At 41.9% G+C, this 13,909-nt stretch overlaps 2 protein-coding genes across 2 annotated transcripts; one reads left to right on the forward strand and one right to left on the reverse strand.

Moving 5' to 3' along the window:
- The first annotated feature begins 147 nt into the window (after positions 1-147).
- Positions 148-918, forward strand: LOC135642527 (eukaryotic translation initiation factor 1A-like). Its single transcript, XM_065158743.1, has one exon. It carries the CDS (start codon positions 254-256, stop codon positions 686-688), a length of 435 nt encoding a protein of 144 aa, XP_065014815.1. The 5' UTR covers positions 148-253; the 3' UTR covers positions 689-918.
- A 1,804-nt stretch (positions 919-2,722) lies between these two features.
- LOC135643755 (uncharacterized) lies at positions 2,723-11,326 on the reverse strand. The gene is made up of 5 exons (XM_065161093.1): positions 10,370-11,326; positions 8,136-8,270; positions 6,765-6,874; positions 3,907-3,966; positions 2,723-3,558 (listed from the first exon to the last, which is right to left on the reverse strand). The coding sequence occupies exons 1-5, from the start codon at positions 11,163-11,165 to the stop codon at positions 3,520-3,522; spliced, it is 1,140 nt and encodes a 379-aa protein (XP_065017165.1). The 5' UTR covers positions 11,166-11,326; the 3' UTR covers positions 2,723-3,519.
- Positions 11,327-13,909: the final 2,583 nt, after the last annotated feature.

The raw sequence follows: 13,909 nt of genomic DNA on the forward strand, positions 1-13,909 counted from the left end.
ATTTTCGAGAAGAAAACATGGGCCATCGTTATAACTTTGTTTGGGCCCGCTAGTTGTCATAGTGGGCTTGCTTTATGATTCGTGCGAAGATGGATTAACCGACATCTACCTCCACCCCGAATATAAAAGCAGGGTCTCATCAGCTTCCGGTTTCCGTGACGCTAACGCGATCTCGGAGCACCGAACAAACACCGATCGAGGAAACCAAAGGATCGAGCGCTAGGTTTAGGGGTTCGATCGACGCACAACAAGGATGCCGAAGAACAAGGGGAAGGGAGGGAAGAACCGGAAGCGAGGGAAGAACGAGGCCGACGACGAGAAGCGCGAGCTGGTCTTCAAGGAGGACGGGCAGGAGTACGCCCAGGTCCTCCGGATGCTCGGCAACGGGCGCTGCGAGGCCATGTGCATCGACGGCAGCAAGCGGCTCTGCCACATCCGCGGCAAGATGCACAAGAAGGTCTGGATCGCCGCCGGGGACATCATCCTCTTGGGACTCCGCGACTACCAGGACGACAAGGCCGACGTCATCTTCAAGTACATGCCCGACGAGGCCCGCCTCCTCAAGGCCTACGGCGAGCTTCCCGAGAACATCCGTCTCAACGAGGGCATCGGAGGCCTCGACGTGGAGGATGAGGGCGCTGCTGATGACTACATCGAGTTCGAGGATGAGGACATCGACAAAATCTAAGTAACGGAAGAATCGATTTTGGTCCGCCTTTGCCTTTACCTCTTCTTGTTTGGTGATGATCCCTTCCCTTCCTGATCAATTGGATGCCTAAATCTGCCTCTTGAATAGGGTTATAACATTAAAATAATTATGAAGATGCTTGTATGGCTATATATTCATAATTCCGCGATGGTGGCTGCTTGTGTGAACAAGATTTTTAATCTGATATGATGATGTTTCTGTTTTACTTACCTATAAAGAAAATAACAGTTGAGTATGTTTGATTGATCTTGGTATGTGGTTGCATTGGTATAGTATCCTTTAGGCATGGAGAAGTAGAATTGATGCAAGGTTCAGCTTATAAGTTTTTTTCTCATTCTTTTGTCTGTGGCGGTGGTTCTGATTGGATCTACCCATGTGTGCATAATTTTATACTCACAATTCTGCTGTTCTATTGCTCTCATGCATGCTAACTTCAATACTGAGGCTGTTAATGAAATGACAAGTTTGGTGGACATGCATACTTGCTCAAGAATTTTTGCTGCTTGGAGTAGTCCATCTCAGATCATCTCTCATGTTTCACACTCTTAACATCTTTCCAATGTACTCTGTTTTGTGTGTCCTTTTGCATTGTGTGTTTACACTTTACAGTATATTTAATGAAGCTTGGTATGTGGTTACTAGCTAAAAGATGAAGGGAGACACTGATCTAGTATCCTTTAGGCATGGAGAGCCATCACCGACGCAAGGTTCAGCTTATAAGTTTTTGTCTTATTATTTTGTCTGTAGCGCTGGATCTGGTTGGAATTACCCATGTGTTGCATAATTTCATTCTCACAATTCTGCTGTTCTATTGCTCTCATGCATGCTTACTTCAATCCTGAGGTTGTTGATGAAATGACAATTTTAGTAGACATGTCTGTGCTTTCACTGGTTCTCAACTGTAGATAACAAATCCAAAACTAAGTGTATAAAGTTTGTAGGATCACTAAGATGCATTTTTTTGCTCAAGTCATTTTGTTGCTTGGAGTAGTCCATCTCAGCTGGTTTATCTCTCATGTTTCATACTCATTCAACATCTTTCCAATGTATTCTATTTTGCAGGTCCTTTTGTATTGTGTGTTTACAGTATGATTGGTGAAGGTTAAGCAGACATATTTTTGTTCTGGATATACTCCATTTAGTGGAGTGCTTAGAATTCATCATGAGTAAGCCAAATGCTGGTTGATGTTGCATGAATGATATTAGGACTATGGCCCATGGGCTGCTATTTTTTATAATTTGTTCATTAATTTGAGCAATGTGTCTATGCTTGTTTGGTAGCTGAGGTGCTACTGATATGTGGACAGGAAGAAGAATTGATATGAAACTTTGCTTTTTGATTGCACATCTGAGTACAAGGTCCTTCAGGGTTTATTTCTGCAAGTAGTATGCATAAGTTGATTGCAATTTCCTGCTAGTAAACTTGGGCAAGTGGGGTATTTTCATCTCTCTCTTGATTGTGCTTGTTTAAGTTGCTATGTAACAACAAACATGCTGTTTATGCTAATTTGGAAGGATTTGTTTGATGCCTTTGATCTTGATCTAAATGTAACTATAGATTCATGCTGTTTGTGCTTATGTCAATAACTGCATTACCTCCTATATCTCAACTTCCTGAAGTTTCCACATATTCTGGGAGGCATTGTTGAAACCTTATCACCCAAATGACCTCCATTTTAACTGATCCCAAGTTTTCTCTGGTTGTGGAAATTCTTTTCTAAATGTCTAATTGGGATCAGTGTTTGCCTTTTTGGTTATCGGATCTATTTTGATAATTTATCGTTTTATATCAGTGTATCGACACATGATATGTTGGTTCGGTTCGGTGGAGGAACAAGGAAGAATGTATCGATAGCGGTAGCGGTGGAGGAACAAGGATGTATCGATAGCGGTAGCGATGGCATCTTACACTAGAAATAATAAGACAATGATATGAATCATTGCTTCAGTCGTGTGTTTTGGGGTAAAAGTTAATGTAGATTTTTTTTTTTTGGACATAAGAATAAGACAAAATAAAAATAAAAGTATTTTTCCGTTATTAAAAAAAAAGAAACAGCAATCAGTTCGGTATATAAAAAAGAGAAATACAATTATGTCCAACTAATGATACGAATCACTGTGAGCATTACATCCATGAAATGATGTAGGAATAGGGTAGATGGTTGCGTCAGTCGTCGTCATGGATCATCGATGTGCGGTGATGAGAGTCTCTATGAACCGCAACCCATCGAACCTGGGAGCGAATCTGTCTTCCGATGACCGCCGCCGCTGCTCTTCCTGCGCGACCAACAAGCGAGACTAGGCTACGTAAGATTCGTAGGGAACCATGACTCGCGTGCAAATTACCTGGTCTGCCGATTGCTGTTTCGGGGGGTCGGGGAGGGAGGAGCCGGACACGGCGGTCGAGTACGATGCGGCGGCGGTGATCACCGTGGACGCGATCGTCACGGCGCCCGAACCCTTCATGGTGGTGGGAGTGACGAGGCGATCCGATGACGGTGATGTGAGAGAAGAAGTCTGCCTTCTCCGGCGCAGGTTGGACTCGGTTAGATGTGGCGACGAGTGGAATTTATGCCGTGCTCTTTCTTCCGGCCGAGTTGGCTTCTGCTGTTGGCAATCCATCTTGTGGACGAGTCGCGTTGGTGCGCAGGGAAAGATGGAGTGGCCGGCGATGAGTAAGCGGTAGCATCAGCGCACGCTCGTGGTGGGCTGTGTCGCTACGTACTCGCGCTCATCCTCCCATGCGGTGCAAACCACACGGGAAGGAGTTAAGTGGCTGTGGATCAACACGTACAGTGGCCGTAACCCTTTCATGATTTCCCACATCTTTGTTCTTTTTTCATACTTACCTGAAATCAACATCTAGCATCGTCAAATTGCTATCTTCTGTCGTGATCGAGAAGCATGTGAGAATGAACCCTAACTTTTGCATACCAATAAAAAATTATTTGAGCGATCCTAAGTTTAGGTTCACAATTGGTTTACCTATAGTTACATGCACCAATTTATTCCAAAAAACTGGCAGACATTTGTCTCAGGTTACATAATCACGTCATTACAACGACAATAATACAGAGCTCTCACTTGATAGACATGTATGTTAATAGCTTTCCAAATAAATAATTAACTGTATCACATGAAGTATACTGATTCTGATTAGGATCAAGAGGTATGCGCAGGAGATTGTTTTAACATACAGGATTTCCGGTGGGTGGTTGGCCTTGCTGCACAGAGAGTGGGGGCCGTACATTACGCTCCTGCAGAAGATGATGAACGAAAGCATCAGACATTGGTTTCGAGTAAAGAAATTTGATGCTGGTGTACTACCAGAGAGCCATGAAAACAAGAATCATGCCCGTAATGTAATCAATGTAAAATGTTCTATGATGCTTGTAAACATAAGAGAAGTTTCTCTAGTTAATGTTGAGTGTCTCCTTGTGAGCCCAGTTCAGGTTCTAAGCAGGCAATAACATCATAAACTACAAGCAGCAATTATGCATGATGTTAACTGGATCATAAGGAGAATCATGAAAGTTTTTCATTTCCAAATCTTTATTCTGTTGTAGCTCTATTTGCTTTAAACGGCCTAACGAAAAACAAAGCCGGTCTTAAACTATTGCACTATAACCAAATTGCATGTAAGAAGTGCAGACTAGAGAAAGTGAAATGTGGTGCTAAAATGGTTTTATAGCCAGCCAACAAGATATTTCTCTGAATAGAACTGGAAACAATGATATCTTGTGTTGTGCCCCACTGAAGATCTAGTACGAGATGAAGATAGCCATGAAACTCGATTCTCCCATAACTAAGTTTAGTTACTTCACTACTGAATTGAAGGCGTAACACAAAACAGAAGTAGGAGCATAGGACTTGTCATCATCAGATAACCACCTGCATTCCTATAAATCACAAAATGAGCGGTAACCAGGAGTGTTCAGTGCACGATTTTATATCACAATCAATATGTAGACAAAAAACATCTACAAAACTCAAGTAGTTGTTGAACAATCCTTTCATCCTTATATTTCCTGTGAACAAATATCAAAATTGAGCTCAGACCATACAATGATAAAAGTATTTAGAAAATAAATAATCTAGACCCAGGTTTGCCTCGTTTCAATGATCTAGTTGGACCGGTATACCGGTTCACACCGATGTACCATGTGTTAGTTCACCGGTATGTATCGATGTTTTGGAGAGGAAGAAAACGAATAAGAATGAGAAGGGAAAAGGAAGAAAGGAGGAAGCGGAGGAAGAAGGAAAAGGAGAAAGTGATGGAGGAAGAAGAAGATGAAGAAAATAGAGGCGACAAAGGAGAAGAGGGGAAAAAGAGGTGGGAGTGTCCCTAGGAAGAAGAAAAAACATGACGGCAATGTCGTGAAGCAGCAGCTACGGCAGCGGTGTCGCGAAGCAACAGCAACATTGAATGCGAGAAGAGTCACATTCACGAGCCTTAGTTTCTATTTTTAAAGTTTTTTTTTTCTTCTTTTAATGCTGAGTTGGATAGCCCCATGGCTACTTTTTTTTCTTTCTGAGTTGGATCGAGCCACCTAAAACAAGGGTGGTCCACATCAAGGTCTGCAATTTCGTACCGTACCGGAGTTTCGACGTTCGCTCGTTACGATACGAAACTGTATACCGAGCGATATACCGTTTGGTATACAGCTCGATATATATATATATATATATATATATTTTTTTTTTTTTTTAAAGGCGATGTCGCATCGCCTCGACGACGTCACCTTTTCCTTCCCCACGCGGGACGACGTCGCCTCGTTTATTTAAATATATAAATATATATATATAATCCGAAAAAGGCGACGTCACGTCACCTCGACAACGTAGCCGAAAAAGGCACCTTTTTCTAATATATATATATATATATATATATATATATATATATATATATATATATATGTTTTTTGTTTTTTTTTTTTCGTTCCGCCCGGTAGCGGGCGGTCCGCGTACCGATATGCCGTCGGACCGGTACGGGGGCGGTATCATTCGGTATTGCCTACCTTGGTCCACATACCGGTCCATGCCCGAACCAGTCTGTACTGCCCACTTCATACCGATTTGGGTGGTACAACAATCGTTGATCTAGACCACTATTCCATAAATTTTCTATATGTGAATATTGTTCAGTATTAAGAGATAATTACATGAAAAAGGCAAAGATCAAATGAATGACCAATATCAAATTTCATTTTCATAAGCAATGACTAACGAGAGGAGTGGAATTCCCTTGTAACTCGAGTTATATGAAAACTCCAGCTCACAACTCCCTTGAGTTGACATCAATGTTTTACATGTGTATGTGTGTCTTCATGTTCAGCTTACTGGAAGCATCATGCTCCGTCACAAAAAGTAAATCAGAATCAAGGAAAGAGTCAAAGTCTCACCACTATTTACCAAAAGGGCAGAAAAGTTTGCATCACTGGCTTAGCCTATGAACACTGATCACAGGGGCAGCTATGTCCATGGTACTTGAGCACAGAACGTATATCAGGGTTAGCAATTTCCTTTCTTTGTCTATCAAGGGAGTTTAATTAACTAAACGCAAGCAGGAATGATGCAATCAGACTAGACTCAGATATTTTACTGATATGGGACAACAGCTCAACTGAATGAGACATCTAAAATCTAAATGTTGTTCATCGAATGAACTTCCACGTTCAGTTATCAATGGTTCAATCGAAATGAAAGAAAGAAGTCAAAATCAGATCTATGTTTTGGCTAAGCCAGATCAATTGATAGACTTTCCACTGGTATGGGACAACACCTCAACCGATTGAGATATCTAAATGTTGTTCATCGAATGAACTTCGACGTTGAGTTATCAACAGTTCAATGAAAATAAAAGAAAGAAGTCAAAGGCCATAGTGCAAAGAAAAGTCTTGGCTAAGCCAGAAGTCCTTTTCCATTCGTTCTTTCCTTCTGCTTATGACTATAATTATAAAAGCAGACATAAAAATAGAGATGAATGGAATGGTACACTGAGCAGTATGTTCTCATAAAAGTAATAAACAGCTGTATAAATCAAGTGTTTACTTACTCCAATTTTAGTAATGAAGCAGCATGAAGAACATCTCACAGATGGAGCTCCATAGGGGTACATCAATAGAACAGAACATCTCCCGCATTTCACATTGCCAACCTGATGAGCTACAACACAATTTCTATTAATAACCGGTGTTAATAAAAAATATCATTGAAATAATCTGCAATATAATACCATTGGTGTCCTTATGCAAGATGATCAGCAAGATGAGGAATTAGAGGAGGAAATAAAATTATTTGGCAAGAATAGAAAAAGACAAACTTCTGTGAACCACAATATGTTGAATAATACATGAAAACTCATGACCACAAATGTGATCAGGCTCTCGAGCAAAGGACTGCCATCATGGGTCAATAGGTAAATCTCTATAGAGCAATTTTGATACATGTTTGCGCACTAAACCAAGGTTCGTAATTTCGCACCGTATTGAAGTATCGAGCTCAGCTCGGTGTGGTATGGTATGAGTATACCAAGCAATACGCTCTAGCGTCGCGCTCGGTATATGTATATATATATATATATATATACAAAATAAAAAAGTTATAAAAAAAAAAGGTGATGTCCCTCATTTCTTCTCCCTACGAAGCCTCGACGACGTCGCCGAGGCTTCTTCTCCCCACGCAGATGAGGAGAAGTCGCCAACGACGCCGAGGCCTCGTCGCCTCAAATGAGGAGGAGACGACCTCTCATCTACGGCGTCTAGCAAGAGAGGGCGACAACGGATCGGGATCGTCGAGGGAGAGCGGTGCCGGATCTCCAGGTTCTCCCTTTTCTTCTTTCTTCTTCATCTTCTTCCTTCTCCCTCAGCTAACATCGTCCAGTAGCAGGCGGCAATAGTCAAAATTGACCATCACCGACCGATTTCGCATGGTACAGGGGCGGAAACAGCCCCAATCGACGGTACCACCTGATAGCGGATGGTCCGCGTACCGGTCTATTGGTGGACCAGTACGTACTGCCCGGTACGAACGGTAACATTCGAAATTAAAAACCCAGTACTGAACATTAAAAAATAACATTTGTAATTGAAAGAAATAGCCTCTTGTCGAACATAAAAAGAGAAGGTTCAACAGCTTGCCATATTGGAAAATGTCCTAAGAAGAGAGATTATTGTGGAAAGAAACGAAAGTTGATTGACATAAACTTACATTGAAAGGGAATGATACAGCACCTATACTCAGACGACATAAGCTTTAGAAATGAAAGTTAAAGATTTCATGTTCCTACAATTTTTGAATTGGGATTGACATTGAAGAATGAAACTACATTTTTTGCACACAAATAAGCAGAAAAAGGATAAAATTATGGCAGTCAGTGAAAAATAACTTGCATGTGCAGACTAAAGGACAAAATTGAAGCATGTACCTTCAAGTACAAGATTAATTGTCTGACAGGAAGCACACTGGACATAAGTTGCATTCCGAGGATAAGACAGAAGTTGGCGACAACCACCACAGACCATCTGACCCATTTCTGATTTAAAATTTGAAACATTAGAAACTGAAAATCAAGGAAATGCAGGTTGGGAATAAAAATTAAATGATTACCAAGAGAAAATTATCATATTGTGTAATCACTAGTTCATTGTATGAATGTGCTAATTATAGTAAATAAAAGAGGCTCGTAGTCAAAGTAACAGATGATTCTAACTAGATCTGAACCCATATGCTTTCAGCCAAGTAAATTATATCAACAAGTCATCGAATGAATGATTAACCAAACAAAGCAATTACAACGGGGGAATATAAATTGCTGTGTTTGGTTAATCATTCATATTTGATCGAGCCCAACTCTGTCAAATTAGAGTTATTAATAAATCAAATACAGAAAAAGCTTTCATGTTTGACGGATGCACATGAAAACTCAATGTACCTGATTACTACTCAGTTTCTACAAAGTTAAGAGAACATGAGTTAGTGAAAGTAAAAATTTTGCAAAACATTCTTTATGTTATTATATTATCTAGGTTCATTAATGGCACAAAAATTTTGCAACTCTGTGACAAATCTCTAATAAATTTGCCTTCAAATAACCAATACGTGGTAACATCCAAAAGATTTTGGTAAGAAGTAACAATTAGCTTGCAGGACCAGTACTAGACATCTGTAGTACTAAATTGTGATATCATTTATTTCCAAAACTTTTGATAGTGAATATGAATCAATAGTTGCTACCAACAATCATCATTTTGGGTATTGGACCAATTCCAATGATTTGGTCGGACATAACTGGTCCATACCGGTGTTTTGAAAAGGAAGAGAAAGGGGTAATAAAGACAGAGGAGGAGGAAGGAGAAAGGAGGAGGAAGGAAAAGGAGGAAGGAAAAGGGAGGAGGAAGAGAAAGAAAGAGGAGGGAGGGAGAGGAGGGAGAGGAGGGAGAGGAGGGAGGAAGAGGAGGAAGTGTAACCATCTGTCGATAACACACGGCAAGTGGCGGGCGACGAGCGATGACATCGATAGCACGAGGGTAGACGCACTCATGTTCAAGCGAAGAGGGCTTGCAATAGAATGTTCGAGAAAAGAGGGCTCGTGAGCACATTTGGACAAAGAGGACTCATGTTCGAATAAACAGGTAGGAGCGAACTCATTTTAATGGGTCGAAGCGAACCGCCCAAAAAAGGGCCGGTCCGCATACCAATTCACACCTGGACCAGTACTTACCAATCGTTTGATCTGAGAGAAATGACCATCCTTGGTTACTACATTGGTCCCCCATTTATGACATCATGTTCATCACCATGTAGCTTATATTGTCAATTTTTGTGTTAATATTTAATGAAGCAAAGCAATTTCCAATTAACTAGTTTATATATATGTACATATACATATCAAAAAATTTATTAGAGAAATAAAGTATCTCGACAATTAAGCTCTAGACCAATTATGTAGAATAAAATATCCAAACCAGTAAGCTCTATACTAATTATGTATCTGGCACTTCTCCCTTCAGAGTCCACATTGATCAATGGTACCACCATTTTCAGATCCTCTGTGGAATCTTATATTGTACTTTTTGTAGGTGATCCAGTGATGTATCTTCACTTCCAAAGCAGATATTCACCATCACAATAACCAATGCATTTTACAGTTCCTACCTCCTAGATATTTACATAGCATTATGCAATCTGTCATTGAACTTCTGTGTTATTATTACAAACATCCACATTGAAAATATAAAATTGATCGTTACCATTGTGGTCACAAACTGGCATTCCAACCCTCACAAAAATTGAAGCTAAAGCATCACGTTAGCATAGATTATCTATAGATAGAGTTCAAACCCTAGTAACTCATCCAACCTTTCTATCATGATATTTTTTTGTTGTAGACCAACAAAAAGGAACTAATATATTTTAGGGCAAGGAGACACGAAAAAAGAGATAAAAATATTATTTTTCTTTTTCCATATGATGTTGCACCGATGTTACAATTATGAAAGACAGTGCCTGCATATCATTAACAGACTCACCTCCTCCGCTCAAAGAGATGATGCTAATTTGTGTTACTCGAATCCCAAAAGCATTAAAAAAAAATTAAGTTTGAGTCATATAAATTTAGGACATTATTCGATTCGTTTGGAGCAGAAGGGAAAACCCAACCTGTAGTTTGAGCTGGTGAAAGGAGTGCAGGAGGTTGTGATTGCAGCGGAGCCGAAGGTTCCCACGCGGGCGGAACTTCTTCATCCGGGCCGTTCGTCAGGTCCCTTCCCCTTCTCTCCCACCCTTGAGGAGCTTCCTCGGCCGGGCCACTCGTCATTGCCCCTTCCCTCCTCTCCCAACCAGGAGGAACATCTCCTTCGGCCGGGCCGCTCGTCGAATCCCCTTCCCTCCTCTCCCAACCAGGAGGAACATCTTCGTCGGCCGGGCCGCTCGTCGAATCCCCTTCCCTCCTCTCCCAACCAGGAGGAACATCTTCGTCGGCCGGGCCGCTCGTCAAATCCACTTCCCTCCTCTCCCAACCAGGAGGAACATCTTCTTTGGCCGGGCTGCTCGTCGGGTCCCCTTCCCTCCTCTCCCAACCAGGAGGAACATCTTCGGCCGGGCTGCTTGTCGGATCCCTTTTCCTCGTCTCCCACCCAGGAGGAGCATCTTCGGCCAGGCAGCTACTCTGATCCCTTTCCCTTGTCTCCCATCCCGGAGGAACTTCTTCGGACGGACTGCTCGTCGGATCCCTCTCCTTCGCCTCCCACGCAGGAGGAGCTTCTTCGGCCGGGCTGCTTCTCGGATCCCTTTTCCTCCTCTCCCATCCAGGAGGAACATCTTCGGCCGGGCTGCTCATCGAATCCCTCTCCCTCGTCTCCCACCCAGGAGGAGCTTCTTCGGCGGAGCTGGTCGTCGGATCCCCTACCCTCCTCTCCCAACCTGGAGGAACTTCTTCTTCGGCCGGGCCGCTCATCTTATCCCCTTTCCTCGTCTCCCACCCAGGAGGAGCTTCTTCGCCCCGTCCCGCTGGTGGGATCGCCTTCCCTGGGCTCCAACCCGGACGGAGCTTCTTCGGCCGAGGCCCTCGCCGGATCCCTTTCCCTGGACTCCCACCCAGGAGGCGCTTCTTTTTCGACCGGCATAAATCCAATCTTCACTGATATATTCGACAAATATGTGAATTAGTCCTCCACATATCTATTATTTCATCTTAGTTTTTGAGATAAAATAAGGTCCGAAAATTAGATATATATATATATAATGAAATTAATAGTTATTATTGTATTAAAAAATAATTAAATTATTTATATAAAAAACGATCAGTTCGAATATCTTCCTCCAATATAGAAACATATGAAAATATTGTGCTTGGTTAAAGAACATTAAATATCTTTGAATGCTCGTATCCTGGGGTTGATGCATTTGGATTCCCTCCGATAAGCTCGTGAAATTTCAAGTCCAAAAAACCTTGGAAAGGGAGTTGATGATGAAGCGATATAAGTCGACAAAGCTGGTGAGTCGACTCGATGACATAAAACAATTGATAATTGAGGTGAGGGCTAACCGACACTGCTTCAACTATATGTTGCTAAAGTTGGACACAGAGATTATCGCATTCCGTGTTGAGAAGGTTCAGCTACAAAAGATGGTTGAGGGGTTTCCCAAGCAACTTAGAGTCGAAAAGACTCAATAACCCAAATATGATGTCGAGTGAGTAGTTAAGTATAAGACGTCAAAAGGGTTTGAGAAAGGTTTAACCCTAACTCTCTTTCATTGCCCCCACTCCAATCTCACACTAATGGAGGTCCTTAATAGCAAGACAATCAGAGAGGTCATCCTCATCGAATCTGATGAAACCAATGATCGCAAGTACTTCACCCCTCCTGCAAAAGAAGATGAAGTCGAGTTTGATGAAAAGGAGAAGGGGGAGTTCACCAAGTAGACCATAACCATTTTCTTGATGTTCTTAGCCATTGATCCATCTTGAAGAGCTGAACTCATACATCTCGAAGGAGCTCAATCGATGGCTCCTTTGGTCCCTCTTACTCTTGGGTTATAGGAGATTTCTAAAGTACAATTACAATTTTGGCTAATGATATTAGAGGATGAGCAAGTGGTGATGGGTTGCTCAATGAATCTTAAAATAGTTGATAAAAGAGTTGAGGATCGGGTAATTGACAAGTGAGAGGAGCAGGTCCTATCAAAGGCCCAAGCTAAATCTGCCTTAGGAGGATCGATATTGGTAATTTTGGCAAGAGGGCATTCGTCACGATCGGACTCAAACCTCCCCGTTTGCTCAATTCATTCGGCTCATTTGACTCGTTTGATTTATTCTATTCGTTTCACTCGTTTAGTTCATTCGAAACTTGATGATTTAACTCGGAAGGTCTTAAAAAAATTTCCTGAGACAATGATCCAATATGTTAGTGGTATATTCAAATTGTCGAAGCTAAAATGATGATTCGAATCCAACTAAGATCCATTCTAAGTCAGTCTCAGTCTAAGTCACAATTCGTAATGTGTCGAACCTATAAAAACTGTGGGATATTCTCAACAAATGTCTCTTAGACGTTTAAATTAGTTTTTGAGTTTAGACTAATCGATCAATGCTAAAAATAAACTCCTCAAGAGTGTCCTTAGAGACCCCTTTTATTAGTAACCTCGAAAAAGATTATATCTATGATCATTTATGATTGGAGAGAGACACGTGATAGTTTAATCTAAGTCATCATACGATATTCGTTGTACATTATCGTATTAATTGATCATATCAATCATAAGATTCGATTGATTGATTGATTATTGTGTGTCTCCTTATCGTCGTATTGACTGATCGATTATATTTTATAATAAATTTAAAAAAAAACCTACATGGTTAAAGAGGATAACAAATATTTGGCTCGTTTAAAAAAAAACATAAATCTAAGGCATATTTTTTATTTTAACAAATATCATCCTTAAGAAAAAAAATATATTCGCCACCCATTTTTTATAAATTCGGGTAACATTTCTCGTCATTTATTAATATCAGCGTTAATTTGCGTGCCCTTCGAACGGTGCCTTAATAGATGAGCATAAATAATTGCACCCTCGCTTTTTGCTTGCTCGCTTCTCGACAGCCTTCGCTACTGCCACCACCAGTAGCCGATGGAGAGCGCACAGGCTACCGGCGGCGGAGCCCCCGGACGCTTGCCGGCACCTGGTCCGTTGGCTGGTGCAAGTCGGCGTACTTATGTGTCCGCTGTCCCCGCCGACGTCAATCTGGCCCTGCTTGTGTATCCCATCAGCTTGGAGCCGGAGCTCAATCTGGTGGTCTACTGCATCGAGCTCGGCTCCGGTTTCGCTGCGGACGGATACTCCGTGTATCTCACCTTCACCGTTGGCGTAGCCGGCTCCTGGGGCGACAACCTCACCCGTCATCTGCGTCGTGGGAGGGCACAACTCCGACGACTATGGCACCAGCCGCATCCTCCTCCATACCATCGGCTTCTCCGAGGTCACCGAGTTGGTTTCCGATTTCAAAGAGCAAGAGCGTGGATTTGGTCGGATTGGCTTATATATCGGCTTGTAATTTGTAGGAGGTGGTATATAATTTGGACTGGACAATGATCCACACGGCGATCTCGTCGGACTTGAAGCAGAGCTTGCCCGTGTACTTCAATCGTCAGCATCAGCCGCAGCTTGTCGGGGATCCACACCTACCTTCGTGATCGAGCA

The sequence above is a fragment of the Musa acuminata genome, chromosome BXJ3-7 (genome assembly GCF_036884655.1).
Source record: "Musa acuminata AAA Group cultivar baxijiao chromosome BXJ3-7, Cavendish_Baxijiao_AAA, whole genome shotgun sequence".
Lineage (NCBI taxonomy): Eukaryota > Viridiplantae > Streptophyta > Magnoliopsida > Zingiberales > Musaceae > Musa > Musa acuminata.

Excerpts from the sequence above, each read along its gene's own strand:
- LOC135642527 (XM_065158743.1), top strand. The coding sequence starts at position 254 with ATGCCGAAGAACAAGGGGAAGGGAGGGAAGAACCGGAAGCGAGGGAAG.
- LOC135643755 (XM_065161093.1), bottom strand. The coding sequence starts at position 11,165 with ATGAGCGGCCCGGCCGAAGAAGAAGTTCCTCCAGGTTGGGAGAGGAGG. Across the intron at positions 8,271-10,369 it reads TTCACCAGCTCAAACTACAG|TTTCTAATGTTTCAAATTTT; the intron begins GTTGGGTTTTCC and ends CTTGATTTTCAG. Across the intron at positions 3,559-3,906 it reads AACCACCCACCGGAAATCCT|GTAAGTATGAAAAAAGAACA; the intron begins GTATGTTAAAAC and ends TGTTGATTTCAG.